General features: G+C 46.3%; 1 protein-coding gene across 2 annotated transcripts in view; it reads left to right on the forward strand.

Annotated features, from left to right (window-relative positions):
• Positions 1-513: 513 nt before the first annotated feature.
• SH3PXD2A (SH3 and PX domains 2A) overlaps positions 514-23756 on the forward strand; it is a 269229-nt gene continuing 245986 nt past the window's right edge. For both annotated transcript variants that reach the window (XM_065639536.1, XM_065639537.1), the window contains exon 1: positions 514-646. In XM_065639536.1, coding sequence (XP_065495608.1) covers positions 575-646 — 72 coding nt within the window. In that variant the 5' untranslated portion in view covers positions 514-574. The remainder of the gene's footprint in view (positions 647-23756) is intronic.

Below are 23756 nucleotides of genomic sequence, written 5' to 3' on the forward strand. Positions count from 1 at the left end.
GTATTTCGGACGCTCTACAGGGATGGAGGGGCCTGGAGGCATCGCGCCCTTCCGCTGCCCCGGCCGTGCCTTCCCCCGGGGTCTCCCGGAGAACCGGCCGCGGTGTCTCAGCAGCTCCGGGACGAGGCAGAGGGTGGGGGCCCGGCCGGGCCGGGGGCGGCCACGGGAGGTCGGGGTTCCCCCGCCGCCCCCGGCCTGAGTGAGGGGGCACCCGGGGGGCAGCCGCGGGCGGCGGCCATCTCCGGGCAGGCCGCGCCCCCCGCCACACGGGGGCGGTGGCTCCCGGTCCCCTCCGTTCCCGTCCGGCCGGCGCCCCCCGGGGCCGCGCGGGGGCGGGGCCGCCAGCCGGGCCCTGCCCCTCCCGCCGCTGCCGCCGCACTGGCCGCGCAGCCGGAGGCAGCGGGTCGGGCGCGAAGCCGCCGCGGCACGGGGCGGAGCCGGCAGCGGGGCATCCTCCCTCCCTCCCTCCCTCCCTCCCGCCGCGCCGGCCGGCATCGCCGCGGCGGGCAGCGCGGCAGAGGGTGCTGCCAGCGCCGGGAGGGAGCGGCGGAGCTCCGCCGCGGGGTGCGCGAAGATGCTGTCCTACAGCGTGCTGGACGCCAACGTGGTGGACGTGGAGAAGCGGAGGAACCCCTCGAAGCACTACGTGAGTAGCGGCGGGGCCCGGCCGAGCCCCCGCCCGCCGCCGGGCGTTCTGCCTGCGGGGCGCGGGCACGCGTGCGGTGCCCGGAGCGCGGAGCGTGTCCCGCCGGCCGGGGGGCGCTGCCCGGGGGAGCCGGGTGTCCCCCGCCTGACCCGGGCGAGGCGCCCGCCCCCGGGCTGCCGGCGCGCCCGCCCCGCTTACCCCTGCGGGGACGCAGGTGAGGCGCCCGCGGGGCTCCGGGCGGCGTGCGGAAAGGTGGCTTGCTGTGGAAATGCCGTTCTTTTCCCTCACCCGTTTTTATCTTCTGCTTGGCTCTTGCCTTTACGCCTTTCCTTTTTTTTTTTTTTTTTTTTCTTTCTTCCCCTAAGTGTTATCATTTTGAAGTTTTCTTTCCTCCTGAAGGTGGATCTTTCCCTTCTTGCTCAGCAAGATCTAGCACAGATCTTTCTCAGTTTTCCGGTTTGTCTACATCCTGGCCAGGACACCACAGAGTGCACGGTGGGGAGCAGAGCAAACCTCTCCTGCCGTAGCGTTAGTGATCTGGAGGTGCTGATGGCACCTTTGCTCATTTTCTCCCATGAGTTATATTAAGACTCTTGTTTGAGGGGAGAGCTGGTTTGCATAGTTATCAAGGCAGACTCAGCATTTGGGATCTCTTTCACTTCTCTTTCACCTTCCTCTTTTCACACCTTCCTGCCAATAGCGCAGCATCAGAGGAGGATTTTTAACAACCTTCCCAGACTCCGGTATTGCAGGGTGTCATGTGGAAGTGTCTTTGCCAGCAGGAGTTTGCAGCGTATGATGGAATAGCTTTTGCCTATCCACAAAAGTAGAGAAAGTATTTTTTCTTCCTTCTCTGACTGTTTCTGGGTTTTAGTTGTACCAAATCCTTTAACCCTTTCATCAAAATACAACCTGTATTTTAACACACAGGAGGCTGGATTTTGTGTATAGAGAAGGTAAATCATCCAGCTTTGGTAAGGAAAAGCCTGAAGGAGTGTTGCATCTGGTGTGAAATTGCTCTGAGTATACTGTGTTTCCTGGTATTGCATGGCTGCTAGATTTCTTCAGAGCTGGACAGATTTCGAATGAGTTGCCCAAAAGATAAGGCCAAAGACTGGACATAAAGCTTTGTGTTAGTATTTCACATCACTGAGCTTTTCTCTCTAAGGCTTAAACCATAACCCAGTTTAAGGCTAGAGGGCACTATGTTGCTGAGAGATGCTGATTTGTAGATGTAAAGCTGAAGCTCTCATCTACTGTGGAATTAAGCAGCTTGTGCCCAGTTCATAGGAGTGGAAGTTTTAGGTCTCGTGTCCTTTCAGGTTGCTGGTTGGACCTGTGCATTCCGTCCCTTACTGATTGACCTCTTCCAGGTGGGAAAGGCTTCTTTAGCTTTTGTGAGCTGCTACTGTGAATTGTGGCTGACACCACTGCAGGCTCTTATCTCACCTGAAAGGTGACGGCAATTCAGCATCAGAGAAGTAGGTCTGCCAAGCACAAACAGATACAGAAGAACTGGTAGCAATACCTTCCTAATGGCCAAGATAATTTGACGTCATTAATTTCTTATTTGTTGGAAAATAACTAGAAAGCAAGGATTTAAATCTTATATTTACAGTTTCGAAGTAAAACATTTCCCTTGTTTTCCTGCAGAAACACATCTGTATTTCCTTGGTGGTCATTGTCATTGCATTTTAATAACAGAAACCTAAACTTCTCCAAGAAGCTCTCCTTAATGCTTCTAGTGGCAAATCTATTTCTTCCCCTTCACCATTCGCTCACACACCTTTCTAGTAGTGTCTTCTGTATAACAGTTCCATGTCCCTGCGTGTCCAGTTCTTGGTTAAAAAATCACAAACTAAATGATTTGTTGGGTGACTAGTGTTGTGTCTGCCTTACGTGCTGCTTAATCTCTGGCTGTACAGTATTCAGCGTAATAGGGTCTTAGTTGACAAACAAGCATTGGAGTAATTCAGTTAAAAAGACTAGTCATGTATGTCCCTGTGAATCTCTTTCTTTTAGATGAGTGAATTAGCCCACAGGTCCAAAAGTCTTGGACTCTTCTTCGTTTCCTAGATTGCAGTTTGCTGCAGATGGGTGTGCTGCAGCCTTTCATCTGGCTTTGGCTGGAGTAACTCACTGAGGGTGAACCCACACTGTCAAAGAATTTAACTGCCTGGGTCTGATCCAGTGAACATTGTTAGTTTGATTCTGTGCTCTTTTTTAACATGAAACAACTACTTTTTTTCTGAAACGAATATAAATGTGACTCGGGACTTAGTTCTCTTCATTGCCTGTGGATAGTTTGGAAAGTGTAAAGCTTGGTGCCCTCTGCCTTATGTGACTCTAATATCAAAAAGCCTTTTTGCATCCAACATCTGTAAACATCTTCATGCCATGCCTTAAGGCCACGTGACACATACCTTGGCATTGGATTAATGTGGTGTTTCTCTGGTGGATGGTGACAGAGGTATTGCAGGCATTTTAACGACTCCCTTTCCTTTTAATTGTGATCTTTCAGGGCCACGGTAGAGCCTGGTGAGATGAAGGCAAGTCTCAGGCGTTGTGGGCATGTGGAGGGGGCTAAATGTGAGTAACGGATAAGCCCCTATACTGCTTGGCCTAGATACCAGGAATCGTTCCCTGGAGCAGATACCTTTCAAGATACAAGCATAGCTTTTGTGGTCTTGAGTCAAGAAAGTAAAAGAAAGAAGGCAGCTTTGTATATCTTCTGCCATCATCCCTGTGTGTGAAACTTCTGAAGAGATGAATACCTCACTGGAAGATTCGTAGGGCTCTGCACATGGGAAGAGATTAAAATCTTGGATCCAGTGCTATTTGGTAGGAACCCAGCCAGTTTTCTCCCCACTTGGAAAACACTACTAGGGAAGGAACCTGCAGTGCTTCCCTCTGCATCCCTGTCAGTGAGTGGGTAGCGCCAACACCACCTGGTTGGCTGGGGGCCCTGGATGGCAGCATGTGAAAGGATAAACAGAAGGTTGGATCAATAACCACATTCTTCTTACATGGTATATCTCTAATATAAGCTACTGCTGCTCTTCTATCTTTTGACATTCAAAATTAATTTCCTAGTCTCTCTCCATACTGATGGCCTTTTAAAAATCGATTTGTGCTTGATAATACTTCAAAAATGGTAAATCTCCTTGCTTTCCCCCTTCCCTTTTCTTTTAACAAGAACAATGTCAGGAAGGTCAAGTCTGGGTTTGTTGGGAAGACCCTTAGTGCAACCAGGGTCATAAATTGGCTGAGCAATGCTGTGGTGAAGCTGGGTGGATTAGGATGCTGCAGTTAATGGTTGAAGGTGTCATTTAATCATTCTGAAGAGAAAAAGCTGGTAACAAGATACAAATCCCTTTTCTGGCCCCTGCTAAGTTTTAAACAGCCTGAAAGTCTCTTCTCTCAGTTGTTGAAGTTTGATCTGTTTAAGGGGTAGCTTCTCTAGCTTTTAGTCTGAAATTGTGATAGTCTGAATTAAACATTAAATGATCCTGAATCAGAAATGCATTCCCTGTTTTAAAAAGACCCACTGTTCATGCTTATCTCCTTTAAGCATCCATTCAGGAGCTTAAACAAGATGTGCTCCCATCCCATCACTCTGCTTCCAGGTTGTCTTCAGGCAGATAGCTTATTCTTTACCCAAATGTCTGACTTCCTTAGAAGCCCTGCAGGGAGCCTCAGCCTTCCAGGTGTGCTTGATCCTGCTCTCTGGGTGGTGAGAGGAGGGTTAGCACCTTCACCTGTTCACAGCTTCACAGGGCCTGGGTCATTGCAAGCATTCATTAGAAGCCAAATGGATGGAATCTCCCAGCCCCCTCTCTGAGCACTTGCTCTTCCACAGAGGGCTGGGTAGTTACTGATGTGCATTATCTCACTAGATATTTATATGCTTGAGGTCATGTCTGAGGTCTCTAAGTGTGCCTGTGTTATCCCAAGGGCAGGGATGGATACATCAGTATGGATTTCCTCTTCCAGCACTATTCTACTCCTGCTGCCCTTGGGCTTTGTGTGTTTTTCAGCTTTCTGCAGCATGGAGGGGAGGTCAAATGCTCTTGCTTTATGAGTGGCTGCCCTGTCTCTTTCCAGTTAGAGTGGGATGTGTTGCTGGTTTTGGTCACCTGAGATGCCTGCAAACTGTCCCAATGCCTCCCTTGGGTAACTGTTTCTTAAGGCTATCTCTAAATGTCTGGAGATCGCTCTTGTGAGAACCTCTCTGCTGCATGATATGGTCGCTAACCCCCTCAGGGCACTGGCATTGCTGAATTTTGAGGAACTGAGTCCTACTGTGTTGGGTTCGGCACTGCTCCCAGGAGAATGTGAGTGTGCTTGTCACAAGTGACCATGCTTTGAAGAAAACAGTTGTACTGCTAGTGTCAAGCTCTGTTGTGTGTCTTAGGCTCAAGAGCGACTTGGATGCGATCAGGCATGTTTGTGGCTTGATTTCTCTTTGTTGCAAGCTGCTGGTTATACAAAGGCTGGCACTGACAAGGAGGGTCTGGACATGTTGTGGATTTAGCAGCAGGAATCTTTGTTCCTGTGTTGGTCCCTCATTGCTACCATGAGAGAAGGAGCTCGATTCCCCCTACTTGGGTCATCAGGTCTGAGTTGATGAGGTCCATGGCCACTTGTGCTACGAGTACCAGCAGCTCATGGGTAAGAAATGCCTAGCCTGGATTTTTTTGACCCTTTTAATTAGCAGAGCTGGAGACTATGAGCCAGATCTCTTCCAGAGTGAACAGGGTGTGACATACCTGGAGCTCACATGGCTGGTGGCCTGTGGTGAAAGACCTGATGTGAATCAGAAGGCAGTTTTAGATGAGTAGATGGAATACCTATTTAGGACTTATGATCCATTTTCTGCTCTCTCCTTCTGCCCATCAAGACGCCCTGTGTGGCTTTCCTTCCAGGGGCCATTATCCAGCTTGACTCACTGGTCTGAAGAGTTATTATTACTACTATCTTTGCCTGGGGTGCTGGGAAGAAGCCAGAAAAGTAGCAGGCTGGTCCACGAGTTCATCGTTCCTCAGAACTGAACTTCTGTGCATTGGCAAGGGTTATGTTGAAGGTGGCTGTGATCCCCTGTGTGCAGAGTGAAGGAAAGCTCAGGAGAAAGCAGACTGAGGTAAAACATTCTCTCTCCCTTGCAGTGGCTTTCTCTGTATGTAGACCACCACCCTGCTGGGGTAGACATATGTCTTTAAGGGTAACTTCCACTGCTCTACCTGTTTTAGATGCAAATCTTATGATTTTGCAGACTACAAAATTTTCATTGTTTTTAAATGTCTGATGAAACATGTCAGGAAGAAGTCAATCTTTCTGAACTATCTGGAAACTGTGAATACACAGTTCTCTGCAAATTGGTTCAAACCTTTGTCCCTGCTCCTAAATGGCCAGAGGAGCAGGGATGGCAGGAAGGAGACATCAGGCCTTGCTAGTCTAAAGCTGCCTTCACCTGCTAGGACTTCTCTCTTCCTTATCAGTTTTTGATGGAGAGGTTGCTTGTTGAAGTGAAATTCTTCTTGAACAGCAGAGGTTTTAGTTTCTGTGTCCTGTTGGGTTTTTTACTTTTCAGGCACCATTGTTTTATGAATCCAATATAACATACAGGTTTTTCCTATTCACTGCCTCAAAAGATTCACTTTCTTCCCTTTCTCAGCATCCTCTTAGCCTTTCAATGCCATACATGCATGTGATTCTCTCTCGGAGGTCTTTTCTATGTTACCTTATCTTAGGAAGTGCCCAGGAGAGGCACAGTCCTTTGAACTTGTTCAAGGCAGGTTTGCAAAGTAGCTCAGACACTTGAGAGGTTGCCCTGCTTTTCATCATGCACTGTCTGGCAGTTATTGCCTCTGTATCTCAAGGCTTCTTCATAGGGCAGTAGAGTCGCCCAAGGGATTAAGGAACACTCACAGTCCTTTCTTTCAGCGGAGCTGTGAGTTGGTAACATTCAGCCAAGAGGTGCTAGTATCTAAATTCAACAGTTTGCAAAGTAAACGGCTGTCTGCAGCCTTAGGAATAGATTAAAAAACAACAGAGAGACAAGGTAGTGTCCTGATTCGTTGTGGTCAGGGCAGAATGAAATAACGCAGGAGGCTTCACATCCTGGCAGGCTGCCTGTGCTGGCTCTCCTGTGGCTGAGCCTGCAGCGTGCTGGGAGGGCAGCCAAAAGGGAACTCAGTGAAAAGCTTTTAGCAAGCCCATGGGCTGGGGGCAACAGCTCCAAAAGCCTCCAAGTTCCATTTTGAAAGTGACTAAGGTGCCACTATTGACTTCAACTGGGACTTGGTTACCAGGGAGGTGTTGTCCTAAGAGCACAAATGGTTTCAGTTGCTGCAGGTGACCTCTGGCTGCATAAGAGCCCTGAGTGAGGTGGGTGGATGGATGCTGGGACACACCTGTGCACCACAGCTTGCAGGGAAGTTGCCAGAATTACGCCAGTCTCACTGTTTTGAGCTAAAAGGGAGAGGAATGGAGGGACCAAATCATGCCCTTTTCCCAGAAGGAATGGCTGGAGGGAAAGATGAATGGACATCCTAAGGAAGCAAGTGGTGGAATAGGAAATAGAGTCCAGACTTCCTGCATCCCAGAGCAGCCCCTGTGTTCATCCCACATGCTCACCCAGCCCTCGGAGAGATGGGTGGCTCAGAGGTGTTGCCCTCCTCCCATCCCTGGGAGGCAGGGTATGTGCTGGTACCCTTGTTGGGAAGATGAGGCAAAGAGAGGTTAAGTGGGTGACCTAAGGCCACCTGTGAAGCATGTGGCAGCATTTTCTATTATTTTCTTTGGCTTCCAAAGCAGTCTTGCAATTTATCTGATGAAAGTACACAGCCTGAAAAAATACTACCCTTATATTCTGTCATTGTCTTCCTCAAAACCCATTTCCCATTTTATATGGATTGAACAGGAAGAGGGATTCAATGGGACCCTACCTGAGGCAGGAGGTGACGTACAAGCTCTCTAATTTAGTCATTTGGGAGGAAACAGCTGGACCTTCTAATGTGAGATGATTTTCTTCTTTTTTTTTTTTTTTGATCTTCCTTTTTCATGCCGTATCCTCTTAATCTGTGCCTGCTCACGCAAAGGGAACTGGTCCTCAGTAACCATGGAGAAGAGCAGGATCATTAGAGAGGGCTGACAGCACCGTGCATCATTTGGCATTGTGAAGTGGAATGTTTTCTTGTAGCTAAAGCTGACACCTTCTTGCCTGGAGTGTCCTGTGTAAATATTGCATGAAGAAGGCAGAGAGCTGCACAGTAGCATACTGTTTGAAATTGGTGGTGTCTGCTGCTTAATCAGGTAGTGTCAAAGCCAAATACAGTCAAGTCAATGGAAAAAAACCTTCCAGTAATTTCCCTGGGCTGTGGCTTATGCCTCTAAAGGGCTTTATTGAAAGTGTTACTGAGAAGCTTGTAATTACTAATATAGTGCATCTCGCTTTGTCTTTACTATGAAAGCAAAAATATATTCTCCAGAATCTCTTTGTTATCCTCTTCTAGACGGGGTCATCACGTTTAGAGCGAGGGGAAGGCAAAAGGAAACCAGGTGCATTTCTTCACCTGAAAGGATTTTGAAGTGAAACATCTGGCAAGCTAGTTAGAACCTTCCCACTTTAGCTTGTTCACTCTTTGGGGTTTGCACCACCTTCTAGGTGAATATGTAATAATCATCTAGTCAGTCTTTCAAACTCACATTCACTAAATGCCAGTAACATGGTACACTCATTGTATGTATTTATAAATAGGGGTTTTTTTGAATGCATAAGAGCCTTTATTTCAAATCAAGGATGCTTTTGCATGTGCAGACAGACCTGAAAGATGGTCTGTGTGCTGGGCTGTCAAGATGAGTGATGACACACAGATACAGGCAGGTGGGGGCAGTGAGACAATACCAACTAGCTGAGCAGGTAATCGTCTCAACATAATGCTAACCCAGGCTACTGTCTGGTAGTCATTTAGGCATCATTGCACGAAGCAGGCGTGAAGAAGGATAATGTAGTAACACTTTAAATTGCCCTGGGGTGAAGCTAGAACAGGGACATACTCTATTCATTGTAATATCTCTAAGTGCTTCAATGTGGTGGTGTTAACTGATGCTCTCATGCTTAGGATGACCTTTGTGACAATCATAAACATTCTCTTCTTGATTCTATTGAGCTCTTGATTTAGACAAAGCCCCTCCTTATTCCAGTTTTTGGAAGAGGAGCTCAATGGGTAGGTAACTAACCAAATCCTTAAATAGGGAGCATTCTACTTTTGTGGGCAAAATGCACATCCCCAAATCTATGTCTTCATCAGAATTTCATATATTGCACTAGTATGTGGCAGCATATTCTTAATTGGTCTTAAAAAATAACTGACTACTCTAGCACAGGATCTGGGTGTACCATAGCTTCACAATAAGGCTGTTATGCTGTCTAGTAACATTCATTATTATAATGCAACTTCTTTAGTTTGTAATGGTTGACTTGTTAGATGGAATAAAATAGACTTTAGGTGTCCATAAATACATGTGTGGTCCCGTACATACTGTGCTTGAAACCTAACTAGCAGTAATTACCTTTGGATATGTTGATATGTTTCTCTGACCAATGGGGTGTGCTTTATTTTTTCCTATAAACCATGCTAGCTAAATGCAGTGTTGCACTAGGCTCCTATGGTGTCAGCAGCATGATTTTATAGATTTGATGCAAACTCGTTTGCAAGCAAAACATCCCTATCAGTGTTCATAGGGAAAAACATGCCCAACTCTACTAACCATAGCTATGTTTGAACAGGAGCTCCACGCTGCCTTTCTGTCTCCTTTACAGAAGTCTTCCATAGCTGCCCCTCAAATACTGGGAAGCGTGGTTCTCCACTGTCCGGGACATGCCTATAAATGCAAACTGTCATATATAAAGTTCATAAATCATCCAGAAACGTTTGAACTAATGTCCAGTGTGATAGACACAAAACATTGTATAGTCTGGTGGAAGAGCTTGTGCGTCCTTTTTACTGATGGTGTGGCCTTGGATTGTTTGTTTAACCTCTCTGGATCTCAGTGTGCTCTGCTGCAAAGCCAGCAGGATTTACTCAGCTTTTATAAAGTGTAAAGATGAGTGTGTTACCTAAGGGCTGACTGCTATCACAGGCTTTGAAACCCCTGAGTTTGGGTCATATTCCTCTACCAGCAGGTCCACCCTGGGAGCAGTGGTTGCAGAATGGTGAGGTCATGTTGTTACCCGGAAATGGGAGTCAGACCATTGCTTCCCTAATAGCCTTCTGCAGACATGGTAATGAATGAGATGATATAAAAGCTGCATTGCCCTCTGAGGAAGTGTACATTTAGCATACCAGCCACACTTGCCAGCTGCGAGCCTGTTCCTTGAGGGTATTTCTTCCTGTCTTGGAGTCCCAGGGTCTGGGGAGGTGTTTGAGGTGAAGGATGGAATATGGTCTTTCTGGGAGCAAGACCGTTGGCAGTGGGCTATTAGCTGCTGCTGTCTGATCTCTCTCTGGTGTCTCTCTGTTCCCTGCCAGGAAAACTCACTGGCAGAGGTGAAATCTTGCTAGACATTCTTGTACCCTCAGGGGTTTGATGCAACAGAGAGAATCTGAATTACCGTTTTCCTAACTCTGTGAAGATGGGATTTCTAATTGCTCCATTGGCATGCCTAGAGATTTACCCACTCTGGCTCAGGCTGTTCTATTATTATTTATAAATGAACCCATGCATGTATTTTTTGTAGATAGAAGGTTATTCCTAGTTTTTCCTTTTCCAGCAGGTGCGAGCACATAGCAGAACCTTGTGACCCCAAGCAAAATACTCTGAAAATCAGTTTTAAATGTTTTTCCGTTCCCCAGCCTTGTGAGTGCTTTGCTGCCTCGTCTCTGAGCTCAGTGTGTTTCCTTTGCTTGAAAATTTGGCACTCTCCGACACCTGCCTCATCTCAAGCAGCCGGAGCTGAGGGATGGTTATTCATGGGACAGATGCTACAAGAGGCAGCTGAGCTCCTGGTCTTCAGCGGAACAGGGCAGCTGGCACAGGCCCTGCTGGTGCGTAAGTGGGAGGCCCGCAGTTTCCCAGGGCTGTCACTCCAGCAACTTTCATCGGCATTAAAATCACTTAGGATTTGAAAACAAACAAACAAGGACATGTGAAGTATTTTCTTGGAAGAAAGCCACGGAGAGCAGGCTAAGGGCACCTCCCTCCTCCCATCTCCCAAACATGTCACAGGAAGAAAGGCTGGAGTTCAGCATTTTCTTAAGTGGGATTAAAACAGGCTCTGGAGCTGGCTTCTGGGATGAAACAGAAGAAAGCCAGGAGTAGAAGAGAAAGTCTGTGTTTGTGGGTTTTTTTTTTTTAATAAATATATCTGTATCAGGTGAAATTGTCAGTATCCCTGAACCAGCATTGGTAGTACTATATTGTTTTATTAATGAAAGGGCTGCTTATTTTCTATTAATAACAAATGATTAGAGCTGTTGGCTTAAGTGGAGAAGAATAAAAAATGACTGATTGGAGAGGAGCATGCATGCTGGTTTTCCATGTACCAAGGGTAGCAATTCTGTATCTTCTGCATTTTACAAGCCCTGGACGTCCTTAACAAGTTATTTTCTTTCCCTGAATCCAGATGTGTTTTCCTTTAATGCTTCAGCAAATTATGTTTTATAAAGACAACACAGGATGTTTTACATTGAAGAGAATCTAGCGCAGTAGCCAGCCTCTGAAATACACTCTTACTTTAGGCATACGGAAGAGTCTTCCTGCTGTTACTGCTCAGGAAAGGATTTTCTGTTTAATCTTTTGCTGCTGTCTTTGTGATTGTAACAGTCTATGTCAAAACTCTGGACTGCTTTGAGGCAGCAGCTTTCCACCTGTTTCTGAGCTGGACAGCTGTAGCTTGCAGTTCATCCTTTAATACAGACATCCTTAATTTGTAAAGATAAGTATGAATAGTTCAGTTTAAACTAAAAATATTTGAAGTGAATTTGTCACAGGTGACAGCCCTTGGAGGCTGCAGTACTCACGATCCAGGCAAGAGAGTCTATCACTCTGTCTTTAAACCTCCCTCTGTCCTCCTGGCATAGGGACCAGCGGCTTTTTGTGTAGCCGTGGCAGTTTGCTAGTGGAACTGGAGAACTGACAGTGTGTACTGGCGTGTGAGAGGTGCTGCCACCTCGGCAGGAGTCTCCTTTTTTGAAAGAACTGAGGCTCTAGCCCAAGGGAGGGGGATCTGAGGACGTACAGCCTGGGGGTGGGAACAAGGTGCTGCTGCTCAGACCCTTGGCCTCACTGCCGAAGGTGTTGCCCAAATTGTTTGGTTGTGGCAACCCCAGTGTTGGGTTTTCTACTGGTCCATTCAGCTGTGAGTAATGCTGCGTATCTGTGTGCCCTGGTGTTGGCCAGGATGACCAGTGGTATTACTGTTTCACGTAATTCTTCTTGTGTTGGGGGAGTGTGCAGGTGTTCGGTAGGAGTCGAGGTTTCGATGTGAGGCTTTGTCTGTGTGTGCATGTGTTTCATTTCTTGTTTAACATCTGTGTTGCTCTGTGTTTGTGGAAGAAGCATGGATTGGTCAAAGAAGTGGACTGGAAAGCAGAGGTTTGCAAAGGATCTTTAGGTCCCATTGGAGCTGATGCCACAGTCCTGGCCAGACTTTAAGAACACCCTTTTATTCTTTCATTCCTGCCCCATGCCTATTCTTCTGAAAAGCTCTAATCTTGCCCACAGCATGCAGTTATTTCCCACTGTCTTGTTTCTGGAGTTCTAGGTGATCTTACAAATGTAGCAGGGCCAGAGACTATCTTCTGGGCAAGCACCAGAGCCTTCCACTGGGTTTTGAGGGTCTGTAGAAGGACTGAGAGTATAGCACTGAGATGCTTACTGCAGCCTTTATGCCTGAGGAGAGGTGACACAAAGCTTTCCTTGTGTGCTGAGGGCTTTATGGGGCTCTGCCAACCATGTTACCATATGGTGACGCTAAGCCATCAGGACTCTAACTCATCTGGGGAGTAGAGTCAGATAGTTCTCTACCAGACATTGGCATTTATGGGAGTCCAGGTGTCCTTGTATTGGGATCTTGTCTGTAAGGAGCTGAAACTTCTTCACTGTTGCCTAGGTGTGTGAGAGAGGTGTTGGCTGGGTTATGATGAAGACCTTGACACAGACCGAGGGTGCAACTAGCCACATGATTTGGATCGCAGGGGACTGTAAAACAACCTACAGAGTCAAACAAGGAAATGATGCCCACTCTTTCTATCTGTGGAAAGGTAGAGACTGTAGATACTACTAACACAGGATTGGTACTCTAAACCTGATTGATATGTGTTTTATCTGCCACCACCCTGTCCTGCCTGGTCCTTTATCAATCTACTGGTTAATGTGAGCTGTAACAGATTGGACTCCAACCCCTATTGCCAAAATGCCAACACATTGGCTTTACTGCACGTTGGGACAGAAAGGGTTAAACAGAAGGTGATGGCAGCTAGTAGCTTGCTTTAGGCAGTAACACAGCAGTAAATGCTGGAATGACATGGGAACGCTCTTTAGCTGACGTCCTTGCAGGCCTCTCGGTGACATCAAACTCCTGGACCTTTTCCAGCTGAGTTTGGCCTTGCCCCAGTGACAATAGATGTTAATCTGTTGGCTTGTCAAAAAACTGTGTTAGTGGTTGTTTTACAGACCCATTTCCAACCCTCAGATTTCCCTGCTAGTAAACATAGCATTATGTCATTGTTTTACCAGGAGCCAAGCACCAAAGCCAACTTTACAGTGTTGTCGTCAGCAAACGTCCATTCACTTTGGGGCTTTATCTGAGTTCCCAGGCTCTTTCTTCCCACTGTTGACCATGTTCTGGTCTCAGTGTCCATCAAAAGCCTACAGATGCTTTGTGCAAAACATGTGTAAGGTCTAGCAGTTGCAGCTAATGCTTTCCAACCTAATTTTCTTAAATGGGGCTCCTGTACCAGTTTAGCAAAGATGCTTTGGTTTGTAGATCTTAATCTTCTGGTGACTTTAGCCAAGAGAAACTCTTGGGTTCATGAGTTTCCACGTGCAAAACAAGGTGAAGGGATTTGCAACCCAGTTGTGCTCCTAATTGGTAAAATAATAGCCAAGTCATAGCCAGGGGCAATACCCAGCCTGTGCTAGCTCCTGTTTGTTTCAAACCACAATAGCTGAGTTCCTATTAAAAAGATGCATTGTCAAATTGCTAACATTATAAATTATCTTCCTTAGCTTTCAGAAACAACACTCACCACAGATGAAGCAAAGCCATTTATAACATTCTTGTAAGTATTTTCTTGTTTTGCTTCTAGACTTATCTCCAGCTGTCTCTGTGAAGGGTATAAAAGTAAAGATTTATAAAGTTGCCTTCAGTGGTTGGGAGCTAATCTGCTTAAAAAAACAAGCCTCCCATCCCTAGCTCTAGTTGGTCTTTCTGAGGCTGGCAACAGTCCAATCCTTCTCGTACTAAGACCTGTCTAAAGTTATATTCCAAATCAGCTGGTCTAGAAGCAGAGAAAAGAGGAGAGAGAGATGCTTGTTTGAATCCAGATCCTGAATTCTTCTGATGCAGGCATGGATAGATAATGGAGAGGAACAGGTTCAGTCTCTTGGCAGTGGTGCAGGAATTGCAACATTCTTGGGTACGACGTAGACTAAAATTAAATGTTTTTTTTTTCATCCACTATACAATTAAGCTGTGCAACACCTTGCTGAAAGGTGATATGAAGGCTGAAAGTACAAATGGCTCAAAAAAAGAATTGACAAATTTCTGGGGACAAGGCTGACTGCTCTTAAAGACATCAATCAAGATATGTGGTTGGGTCAGACAATCTGTAATCTACCAACTGCTAAAGACTAAGCACACTGTGTTCTCTCTGTTGCTATTAAGCAGTTACCACCTAGCTTCATTAAAAACAGGGTGCTGAGCTTAAAAACAGTTTCATTTTGTCCCAGCCTGGGTCTTCTGATGCTTTTCCAGATGCCCCTTAACTTTATGGCACTAGCGCAGGCTTCTGAGGCTTGATGCATATTGCAAGTATTGGTGAGAGCTATTGAGTCTTGAGCAGGTGAAGTTAGGAAGCACAGTGCATGCTGTGAGTAGGTGAGTCTCCCAGCATCACTTCCAGCTCCTTGCTCAGCTCTGTACACTTTCTTTTTTTGATCCCATCACGCATTTATGGGCTGGTGTCACACATCTGAGGCTTGGCAGATCACTTTCTGCTTCCCAGCACTGGTTCAAGTGGCAATTTATTTTTGTAGAGATATCATGTCTGGTATTACTATTAATATGTATTCAGGCTTTGTACTTATCTAATGCCTTTCATCCAAGGATCCCCCAACACTCTGTGTGTTCAACACCTCTTTGCAAGGTAGGCAAATCAGACAGGGAGAGCACTGTGTGTGCAGCAATATATCTCCTGGCAGAAGCTGTCACAAGACTAGTGGATGATGGAAAAAAGTTTTTCATCTATGGCTGAAGTTACTGTGAGTGGGTCATGGGCCTGTAGAACATAGACCTGGGACAGACCTAGGTCATTAATGGTGTGCAAGCATATTGCATTCCCACATATGAACCTTCAAGGTGGTTGGGTTGGCTTGATTGGAGCTTCAGATTTCTAATGGTCGATTTCCAGTGTAGCTTTTTTTTTAAAATTTTTATTCACATGCATCCTGTTTGCTCTCACACCAGTACTGGCCTTTTGCATACAGAGGTCTCTTCACTTTCAGTTTGGTTTTACCTCCTGCCCCACTTCTCTCCACTGTTTTGTAGAGAGTGACCATGTCCCTTCTTAGCCTTCATTCTGATGAGCTGCTCTAGCCTACTCTTGGAAAAAGGCCACCCGCAAAGTTGCATAGCAAGCAGGTTCCCCTGCCCCACACTTCAGTCGTTGCAGATGGAACACAAGTGAGCTGTTTAGCCCAGGCACTCACAATAATTCAGTCTGGGCAGCTTCAAGCATGTAGGGTGTTAATTTGCACTGTTGGGTACAGCCTTGCCCATGTTGGCAGGGGCCAGATGCAGCCACCTGGGAGAAAGTTTGAGCTCAGTGGGATGATTTGCTGGATCTAGTCAGGTGTGATTTGGAGGAGATGGGCTTCTGGGTCTGTCCTGTCTCTGAGCTGAGTAATGTGTCAGCACGAAGGAGGATGCTTTTTGAAGAATAACGTGTGGTTCTTTCATGGGTTCATTTTTTTCCCTTCAGGGAGTTTTAGAGCTGGTCCCAAAGCCTTGCAAGTGACAGTCCACTTGCAAAAGCAGAGAAGAGAAAATGTGGCTGATCATGTTCTCACATTAGCTTTAATGAGGGTAATTTTAAGCAGATGGTGTCTATTTAATGTTCTGAAAGCAAAGATAAACTAGTTTTCAGCAGGTCTTGGGAAAAGAGCAGGAGAGATGAGGGGCATCATTTTAACAGGCAGCAACTTGCCTGATGAGATGCTTGGCAGGGTTGTTGGAGTGCTTGGGTGAAGCCCTCTTGTTTGGGCAACCTCTGCGCATCCCACTTGGGTGAGAGGAGAGGTGGCCTGTGGTTTCTGTCTGAGCTTCAACAACAGTAAATAATTCCAGATTGACGTTGTGGAAGCATGCTGTTTTTGTGAAGGGGAGAGCCAAACACAGCAAGAGTTCTCAGTGCTTGGGGAAGAGAGCCAGGGTCACATTTGGAGCTTGTAGTGTTGGCAGACACAGAAATGACGTGCCATGTCACACGTGTATCAGTGGAGATAGCTGGGGCGATTATCAGCAAGCTTCTTTGTGGGTTTGTTTGCGATGCTGGTGATCCAAAACTGATGCTGAGATGTTTCAGACAAACACTCTCTCTTTTCAGCTTCCATATCTGCTCTTTTTTAATGCTTTTGGCGTTTATCTTTGGGGTAAGGAAGAGGCCATAGCAACTCCTGGGATTTCAATCCCCATGAGTCCAAGTTGTCCATTATAGATCTGCCATTAAAATCAACATTGCTTGAAGTTGTCCCCTTTACAAAGCTGGATACTGACTCTGCTCCAAAGTACTGAGTTCCCTGTCCAAAGCTGTCCTTGACCCTGGCTGTTTGGCTGGCTATCCTCCTGGCTGGTGTCCCTCCATCCTTCTTCGCTGGGGAACATTCCCAGGACCTGACATGAAGATTGTTCAGTATCTTCACTGTCATGCTCAGTGCCAGTTTTTACACATCTTGTAGGACTAATTTGTTATCAGTGACCTAAGAAGGCTTTGGGATGACGGCAGCTTACGTCATCAAAGCAGGCTGAGACTCATTTGCCCTTCAGATGTTTAACTCTGTCTTGGAGGCTGACTTCTTTAGGAGACCCAAGAAGGTGACACAGTGACTTACGTCTTAAGGCACAAGTTTCCACAGAGACTTGTGACCTTTTTCAGAAGCACTGGCGGAATAACAACTGGCAGTAGGTTTGCCTTTCTTAGGCTTCAATTCACTGTTCAGTGGATGAAAAATGTGCAGCAACCACTTGTTAAAATTATATCTGATATCTTTTCTGGGCCTTTCATTTGCACTTCTCTGCTTCAGTGAAACTACAGAAGCACCTTGGAGCACGTGCTCACTGTGAAAGTGTTGGGAATAGGCAGCAGTGTGTGGGATCATGAGGGAAACCCTTCGAAGTCTTTAATGTGATTTGCTAAAGGTAAAACCAGAAGGTTGCGAGCATCGTTCTGAATGGAGAGAGATGTTTGTGCTGGGATAGCAATGGTTGTTAGGTGGCGGCTCCTTTGTAAAGCTTCTTTGTAAAGGGTTCAGGTGTAGAGAGGCTAAAAAACTGCATGGTGGGGAGGAAACAGGGCTGGCTACTAGCGAGAGGGCAGTGATGCTTTGTGCTTCCAGTGAACTGCTGCTCTGTGAAAACCTCACACACAGCTGGTGAAACCTCCATGCAGCCCTACAAGGAAAATGGTACAGATTGGTCTTAGGGTTGTTTTTGTTTGTTTGTTTGGTTTTTTTTTTTTACCTGTGAGATGGGAGACTAGGCACGACCTTCCTGTTGTCACTGAGCAGATCAGTGATTAAATTAGGAAAGAGTGGCCCTGAGAGAGTGGATATGGGGTTTGTTTTGAGAGGCCTGTCTGAGACTCACAGGAGGTGGTGAGTACCTGTGTCCTGGAAACTGGACTGTTTCTGAGAGTTTTTGAGCGCCCACTCCAACATCCCTTCTGCTAGTCTTAGCCTGAATCAGGTGTGACTCTGTTTTTCCACCCTCTTTAACCACCCAAATATGTTCTGGGGCGAGGACAAGGATTACCCTTTGTAATTTCATAGGTTTTTGCTGAACATGTTAAGGAGCACATCATTTTAGCTGTTAACCTGAGGGGCTGGGTCAGTGCTCCTAACTGACTAGTCAAGAGACGAGACACCTCCTGGGCAGTTGCACAGTTGGGAACTTTTGGTGTAAAACGAGCCATGTTGTATCAGGTGCAATTATCAGCACATGGGTTAAACATCTGATGCCCAGCTCCCTCTCCAGCCACCCCAGAGATGTTGTGCCCATGAAGGGACAAAAACAAACCGGTAAGGCGGGACAGCATTAATGATAATGTGCCTGAGATATTTGGGCCCATTTCCTGGGGCCGTGTCACCTTGTTGGCAGATGGGGGTGAGCAGGAGGAGTTGGTTAGGGGGATTGCCAACAGCTGCCCCTTGTTTTAGAAAAAAAGAGGCTAACATTCAGCAGTGTAACTCTGGCTATAAAATACTAGGCTTGTTGTTACTGTAATGCTTAAAGATGATACAAAGGGGGTTCAACTTCAGAGCATTTATTGCAAAACTGTTCCCTCGGCAGCCGTTTCTCCCTGGTGATTTTTCAGTAATTGGTGAGTTGAAGTTGAATGACTGGAGTGTGCAGCTGAGGAAAAAAACCAATTGACTATTGCCAATTAACTCTGCTGTAGCTGGATTCCTGCTTGTGTCCATGGGGGTTTGCTGGGCAGAGGATTTGAGGTACCTCATGCTTGAGCAGTGAGCTGTAAATAGCGATTTTGACTCCGCATGCTCAGCACTGATCTTGCAAAGAGATGCTATTGCCAAAATTACAGAGGTGGGATTTGGTGTCCCTTTGATCTCAGTTTAAATCGCACGGGCAATTTACTGCTACTTAATAAGTAACAGTGTGTGAGTGGTGGGGTGATAACTGCCTGCAAACTCGAGCCTGCTCAGATACATGGTGGAGTGAACTTGCTTTCTTTGCAGCTAAACTGAGTCAAATTGTCTTGCAATACAAGTCAAGGTTTATGCAACATTGCCATGAATTAACTAATGCATGTAATATAGTAAATCATAGCACTTTGGTAATGTAGCTGTTCAGTCGGTTGCATGACTCAGTGAGGTGTCTGAAATGGCTTCAGAGATTGGGAGCTTTTGGTTGCATCTCTTCAGTGTGGTTTGGTGTTTGTTCAACATTAAATGATTCATCTGGTGAACTGAGGGTGAATCAAAGGTCTCTTTTGCAATTGCCACTGGTTCACTGGCTTTCCTTGGGAAGATCTTTTAATTTCTGCCCTTGTTTAATTGATCTTTGTAAAGAAACATGCTAATAATGATTCTGGCCATGGAGTGCTATAGATTTGCCAACAGAAGAGTGTGTTATCGCAGCTTGATGCCTCCCTCTCTCAAATTACAGCTTCTAATTCAATGCGTTTTGAGTGTGTTTACATTTCAACAATCTGTGGTTTTATTATCCTGTGTTTATGGCTGTCCTCTTAGACTGTAAGAGCTTTCCTTCATGCTGGAAGAAAGGAGGCACAGGATATAAATACTATTATAATTATTGTTGCTGAAAATTGGCCGAATTTCCAACACACCAAGTGTCTCAGTTTAATTTAGAGATATAGTAATATTCCAAAGGATGCCCTAAAGCTCCTCTTCTTTAGTGTAATACATTGTTAGCTCACTAGAAGTATTATTTTCTAATAAACATGAATTTTAAAATCAGAATTCAGCTGCGTCCTTAGCATTCCCCAGGTAGCACAAACTGATGCTGATAAAAATGGCATGGGCTGTCGAGTGCTGGGGGAGAGCTGTATGTGTAGGGGGTGAGAAACTAAAGTCACTGGAGCAAATGTTCCACAAAATTTTGCAGAATGCACCAGCTCGGTTTCTCCCGGGCTCTCAGCTGGCTCTGCAGCTGCGATGGCTCCTTTGGCACATCCCGACTCCTCGGCAGCTCAGCTGTCAGGGCACAGCACCGAGGCAGAGAAAGCCCCTTGCTGGCTCTGCTAGTGTAGGGGGCTGTCCTAGCAACAAAATTCAATCTATTTTTATTTTTGGAGGCTGGCTGGATATATTTCTGTTCCATGCAGTGCTAAGTTAGGGGATGAAACTGTGGCTGAGGGGCACGTGTGTCTCTTCTGCTCACTGTGAGGAAGACTGCGGAAGGTAGTGAGTGGCCTTTCCTTCCCACTGTTCCTCTAAGGACAAGATGAGTTTTTCCTTCATCCAGACAGTACCTTCTCCTGCCTCCCAGTGTTTCAGCTGGCATATATTAATGCTGGTCCCAGCTTTTCCCCGCTCTATGGAGCTCATTGGAGAAAGGACGAGTAGGTCATGGGAGGCTGGTGTCACCAGGGCAGGAGCCTGGGCTGGCTTTTGGGCTGCTCCTGGTCTATCTCTGCAGCATCCTTAAGGTTTTTTTGAGCGTGAAAACAAGCAAGTGTTGAAAGCTGCTTTGCAGTGAGGCAAATAGCAATGCAAGGAAGAACGTGTCAAATGAATATGGGTAGAAATGGGTCCAAAATTCTGCTGGAGGAGCTAGAGGCAGCTACAGTCCTAGCTGTCTCTAGGCATGTCCAAAGCTTGCAGGTTGCCAACAGAGCTCAGGTGGGCTGGTGAACAGGGTGCAGTAGAGAGGATCTTCATCTGAGCCAAAAAGCCACGTCAGCCCTGCCCCTCAGTAGGGCAGTAACACACCTAGCAAGGGCCCCTTGCATTGCAACACAAAAGCAGTGGCTGTGAAGGACCTCCTTTGCAGTTTTGTGGGTGCTGGGAGTTGTTTCCTTTGTCCCACTCCTCTCTAACTTCTTTCAGACACGTCTCTGACCAGGGGACAGTTGCTCCAAGGGCCCTGACTCCAGCTGCAGTGCTGTTGATGCGCTTTAACCTCTTAATTTTATTGTTCTAGTTCAGTCTCAATTAAACTTGCATCTCTTGAGAGCAGGGATGCTTGGGAAGGTGTGTGTCCCTGTCCTTTCACACGTGTTGCTGATATGAGCGACTTCAGGTTGTTGCTGTGTATCCAGGAGCAGGGTATATGCCCCTTTTCTAATACCCTGTGCAGCTCCTGCCAGAGGACCAGATGGGTCTGGGTCCCAGAGCCAGTCAGGGTCCTGCTGTGTGGGGTGATAGGGCTGCAGAGCCAGGGGCAGCTGCCACCGAAAGCAGCCCTGGTCCTCTTTCCTGCACACACTTTGTCTTGGCACTTCTCTGAGACTGTGGTTAGCCAATTCAGGGAGCAAAAAAAGTCCAAAATTAATTCCTTTTTTGGAAGAGAGGCTTTTCTGTCAGACAGTGGAAGCCTGGGGCTGCGCTCAGGGATGCTATCCCGTGCTGGGATAAAGTGTCATCGCTTCCAGCTACTCCTGGCCAGAGGTCACATCCTCCTGCTGATCTGATCCCCGGCTCCCTTCCTTCTCCCAAAACAGCAGGGATTAACTAGAGCCCATTTCCTAGTAGGATTTTCCTCATCTGGATTTTCAAGAGACGGCACATGTGAGGTGGTGGTCACCGCTGGAGGGAAGGGGCAGCGACGGGCGATGGTGAGTGTTGGCCAGCTGCCTCCCACATCTGCTCAGCGGCAGCTTGGAGCACGTCTGACCTCAGCCGGGCAGCGGTTGCGCCTCCGACTCGCCGTCTCCGTGACACACACGATGTTCAAAGTGCCTTTGCATATAGGAAGTAGTTTAATCGTGGGTTTGTTCCCTGTTTCAGCAAATCTGACCAGAGTCTGCATTGTTAAGTGTAAATGTCACACACACAAATATAATAACATCTGGTTTAAAGTGAAAAGAGTGAGGAAATGGGTGTTATGCTTAAAATAAAGTCAGCATCCTGAAGTCACTCCTCTGCAGCTAGGTTTTGTTTAGATAGATTGAATGTAACCTGTAATATCAAAACTCTGCTTGTATGTGGAGAATTGGAGCAAAGGCTGAGTCTTTGCCATAGCCCTCAATTTTCTGCCCAGGTCATAAATGTTTTGGAGACATTTTTCCTGTCTCTAAAGAACCTTTTAGCAAGTTCTCCTCCATTATTCACTACCCCTTACTCTGGTGTGTAGCCCAATAGGCATATCCTCGTTGATTTACACTGCTAAGATAAATCGAATCACAGCCCATCTGGAATGGGACCCTTTTACCAAGAGCACAGCTCCTGTCTGCAGGCAGCCCTGGAGAGCTGCAGTCCCAGCACCCGTGGCCGGCTGCCTCGCGAGGAATTTGGTGCCATGTACGTGTAGCTGGGTCATCCTCCAGCTTTTCCTGTTACTGTAGCGCAGGGTGAAGGATTGTGCAAATATATTTTCTATAGATAGCTGTGATGCTCACAAAACTCCGTCTTGCTATTGGCAGCTTGCAAAACTGTGAGCTTGCTCCAGATTTTTGGCCGTCTCTGGTGTCTGTTGTAGTGGAGAGAGTTTTTGATTTTGTATGTTGTACGACAGTGGATATGTTGTCACACTGTGCAAAAGTTTAACATAGTTTTCATATGGCCTAGAAATGTCAACTTTTAAAACTAAAATGGGAAACAAGTGAACTTCCTTTTTATGCCTTTATGACAAGAAAGTTTTGGGTGCTTGTATCTTTCTTATTAGGAATCTTTTGATATCACTTTAAAGGATGCTAGACATGTACACTGATTACATATTTATCATTTAGATAGAAGTCTTGCACTACCCTGCAGGCCTCTTTTAAACTCAGCATTAGCTTGAAAAAATATATGAAGCTCTATCAACGTAGCCTATCAGGATAACTTAATATTATGCATGGAGCAAAATATTTCCCTTTCATTATGAAAATAAGTGTTCTCTGCAGTGTTAACCTTCAAGCGTGTTGTTCAAAAGATGTGATCAAAACATCAAAGAGAGAAAAATTATTAAGATAGCAGGAACTGAACCAGCTGCCTTTCCTCTGGTCATTAAGAGACAATCTAATGCATTGCCCTGCTGAAATCACAAACTTTCTTTTTTCCCCTGAGAGCTGTGTTCTGAAATGGGAGTCATTTTACTGCTTTTAAAATGAACTGTTTAATTTTACAGTCATAATAAGACTTAGCAAGAGGCAACAGTCAACTTAAGCACCGCGCTATAACCTGGCTTATTAGTGCTCAGAACAGTTTAAAGGGTCAATACTATTTTCTCCTCTGTTTTGGATGGGAGGAGGTGTGAAGTTGATGGGCGTCCTCAGTCCATCTGACCTGGCTGAGGTGTGCGCATGTAATGGTCCAAGGGAACGTTTCTCTAGTGCCAAAAATATGATTGCACATCTTATTTGGGCATCCTTACAAACTCCCTGGTTTGGAGGGGTGGAAGCAGTCAGGGGCTCTGGCCTGCTCTATGGTGGTTCTCAGCATAGATGGAGTGCAAAGGTGTCTGTTTGGGAGCTACTTCTATATAGATTGGCATCTTCTGAGCTATTCCTGCTACACGCTCCAGAGCTGTGGTCCAAAAGATGAGGAAAGTAAATGCAAGCGCTGCATGGGCAGTAATTCAGTGCATCTCTCAAATTTGGGGGTTCCAGCCTTGGCACACTTCTAGGGTCACCTGAAGCAGCTCATTGGAATCTCACATATCTGAATTAATGAATTCTGAGCATTAAAAATCATCAGCAACTTCTGAGAAGATCCGACTGCTTTAATCTTTGTTCTCAGCAAACAAAGTGGGTCTTGGCTATGACAGCGCTTGGTGTAGGTGTCCTTGAGCTGGCTTTAGCCCTGGGTTTGTGTAGCTGGGACAGCACAGAGCTTGGTGTATTTATTTAATTTCTCACCTGGATGTTGTGGTTGGCACTGCAGTATCTACCCTGCACCTTTAAGGTCAGCTTGGGCCAGTCTCTGGGCTGTGTCAGGGCTGCCTGTCCCTGTGCCATGTCATTAAGGTGTTCACAGAATCACAGAA

This window comes from Caloenas nicobarica, chromosome 7, assembly GCF_036013445.1.
Source record: "Caloenas nicobarica isolate bCalNic1 chromosome 7, bCalNic1.hap1, whole genome shotgun sequence".
NCBI classification, from domain to species: Eukaryota; Metazoa; Chordata; class Aves; order Columbiformes; family Columbidae; genus Caloenas; species Caloenas nicobarica.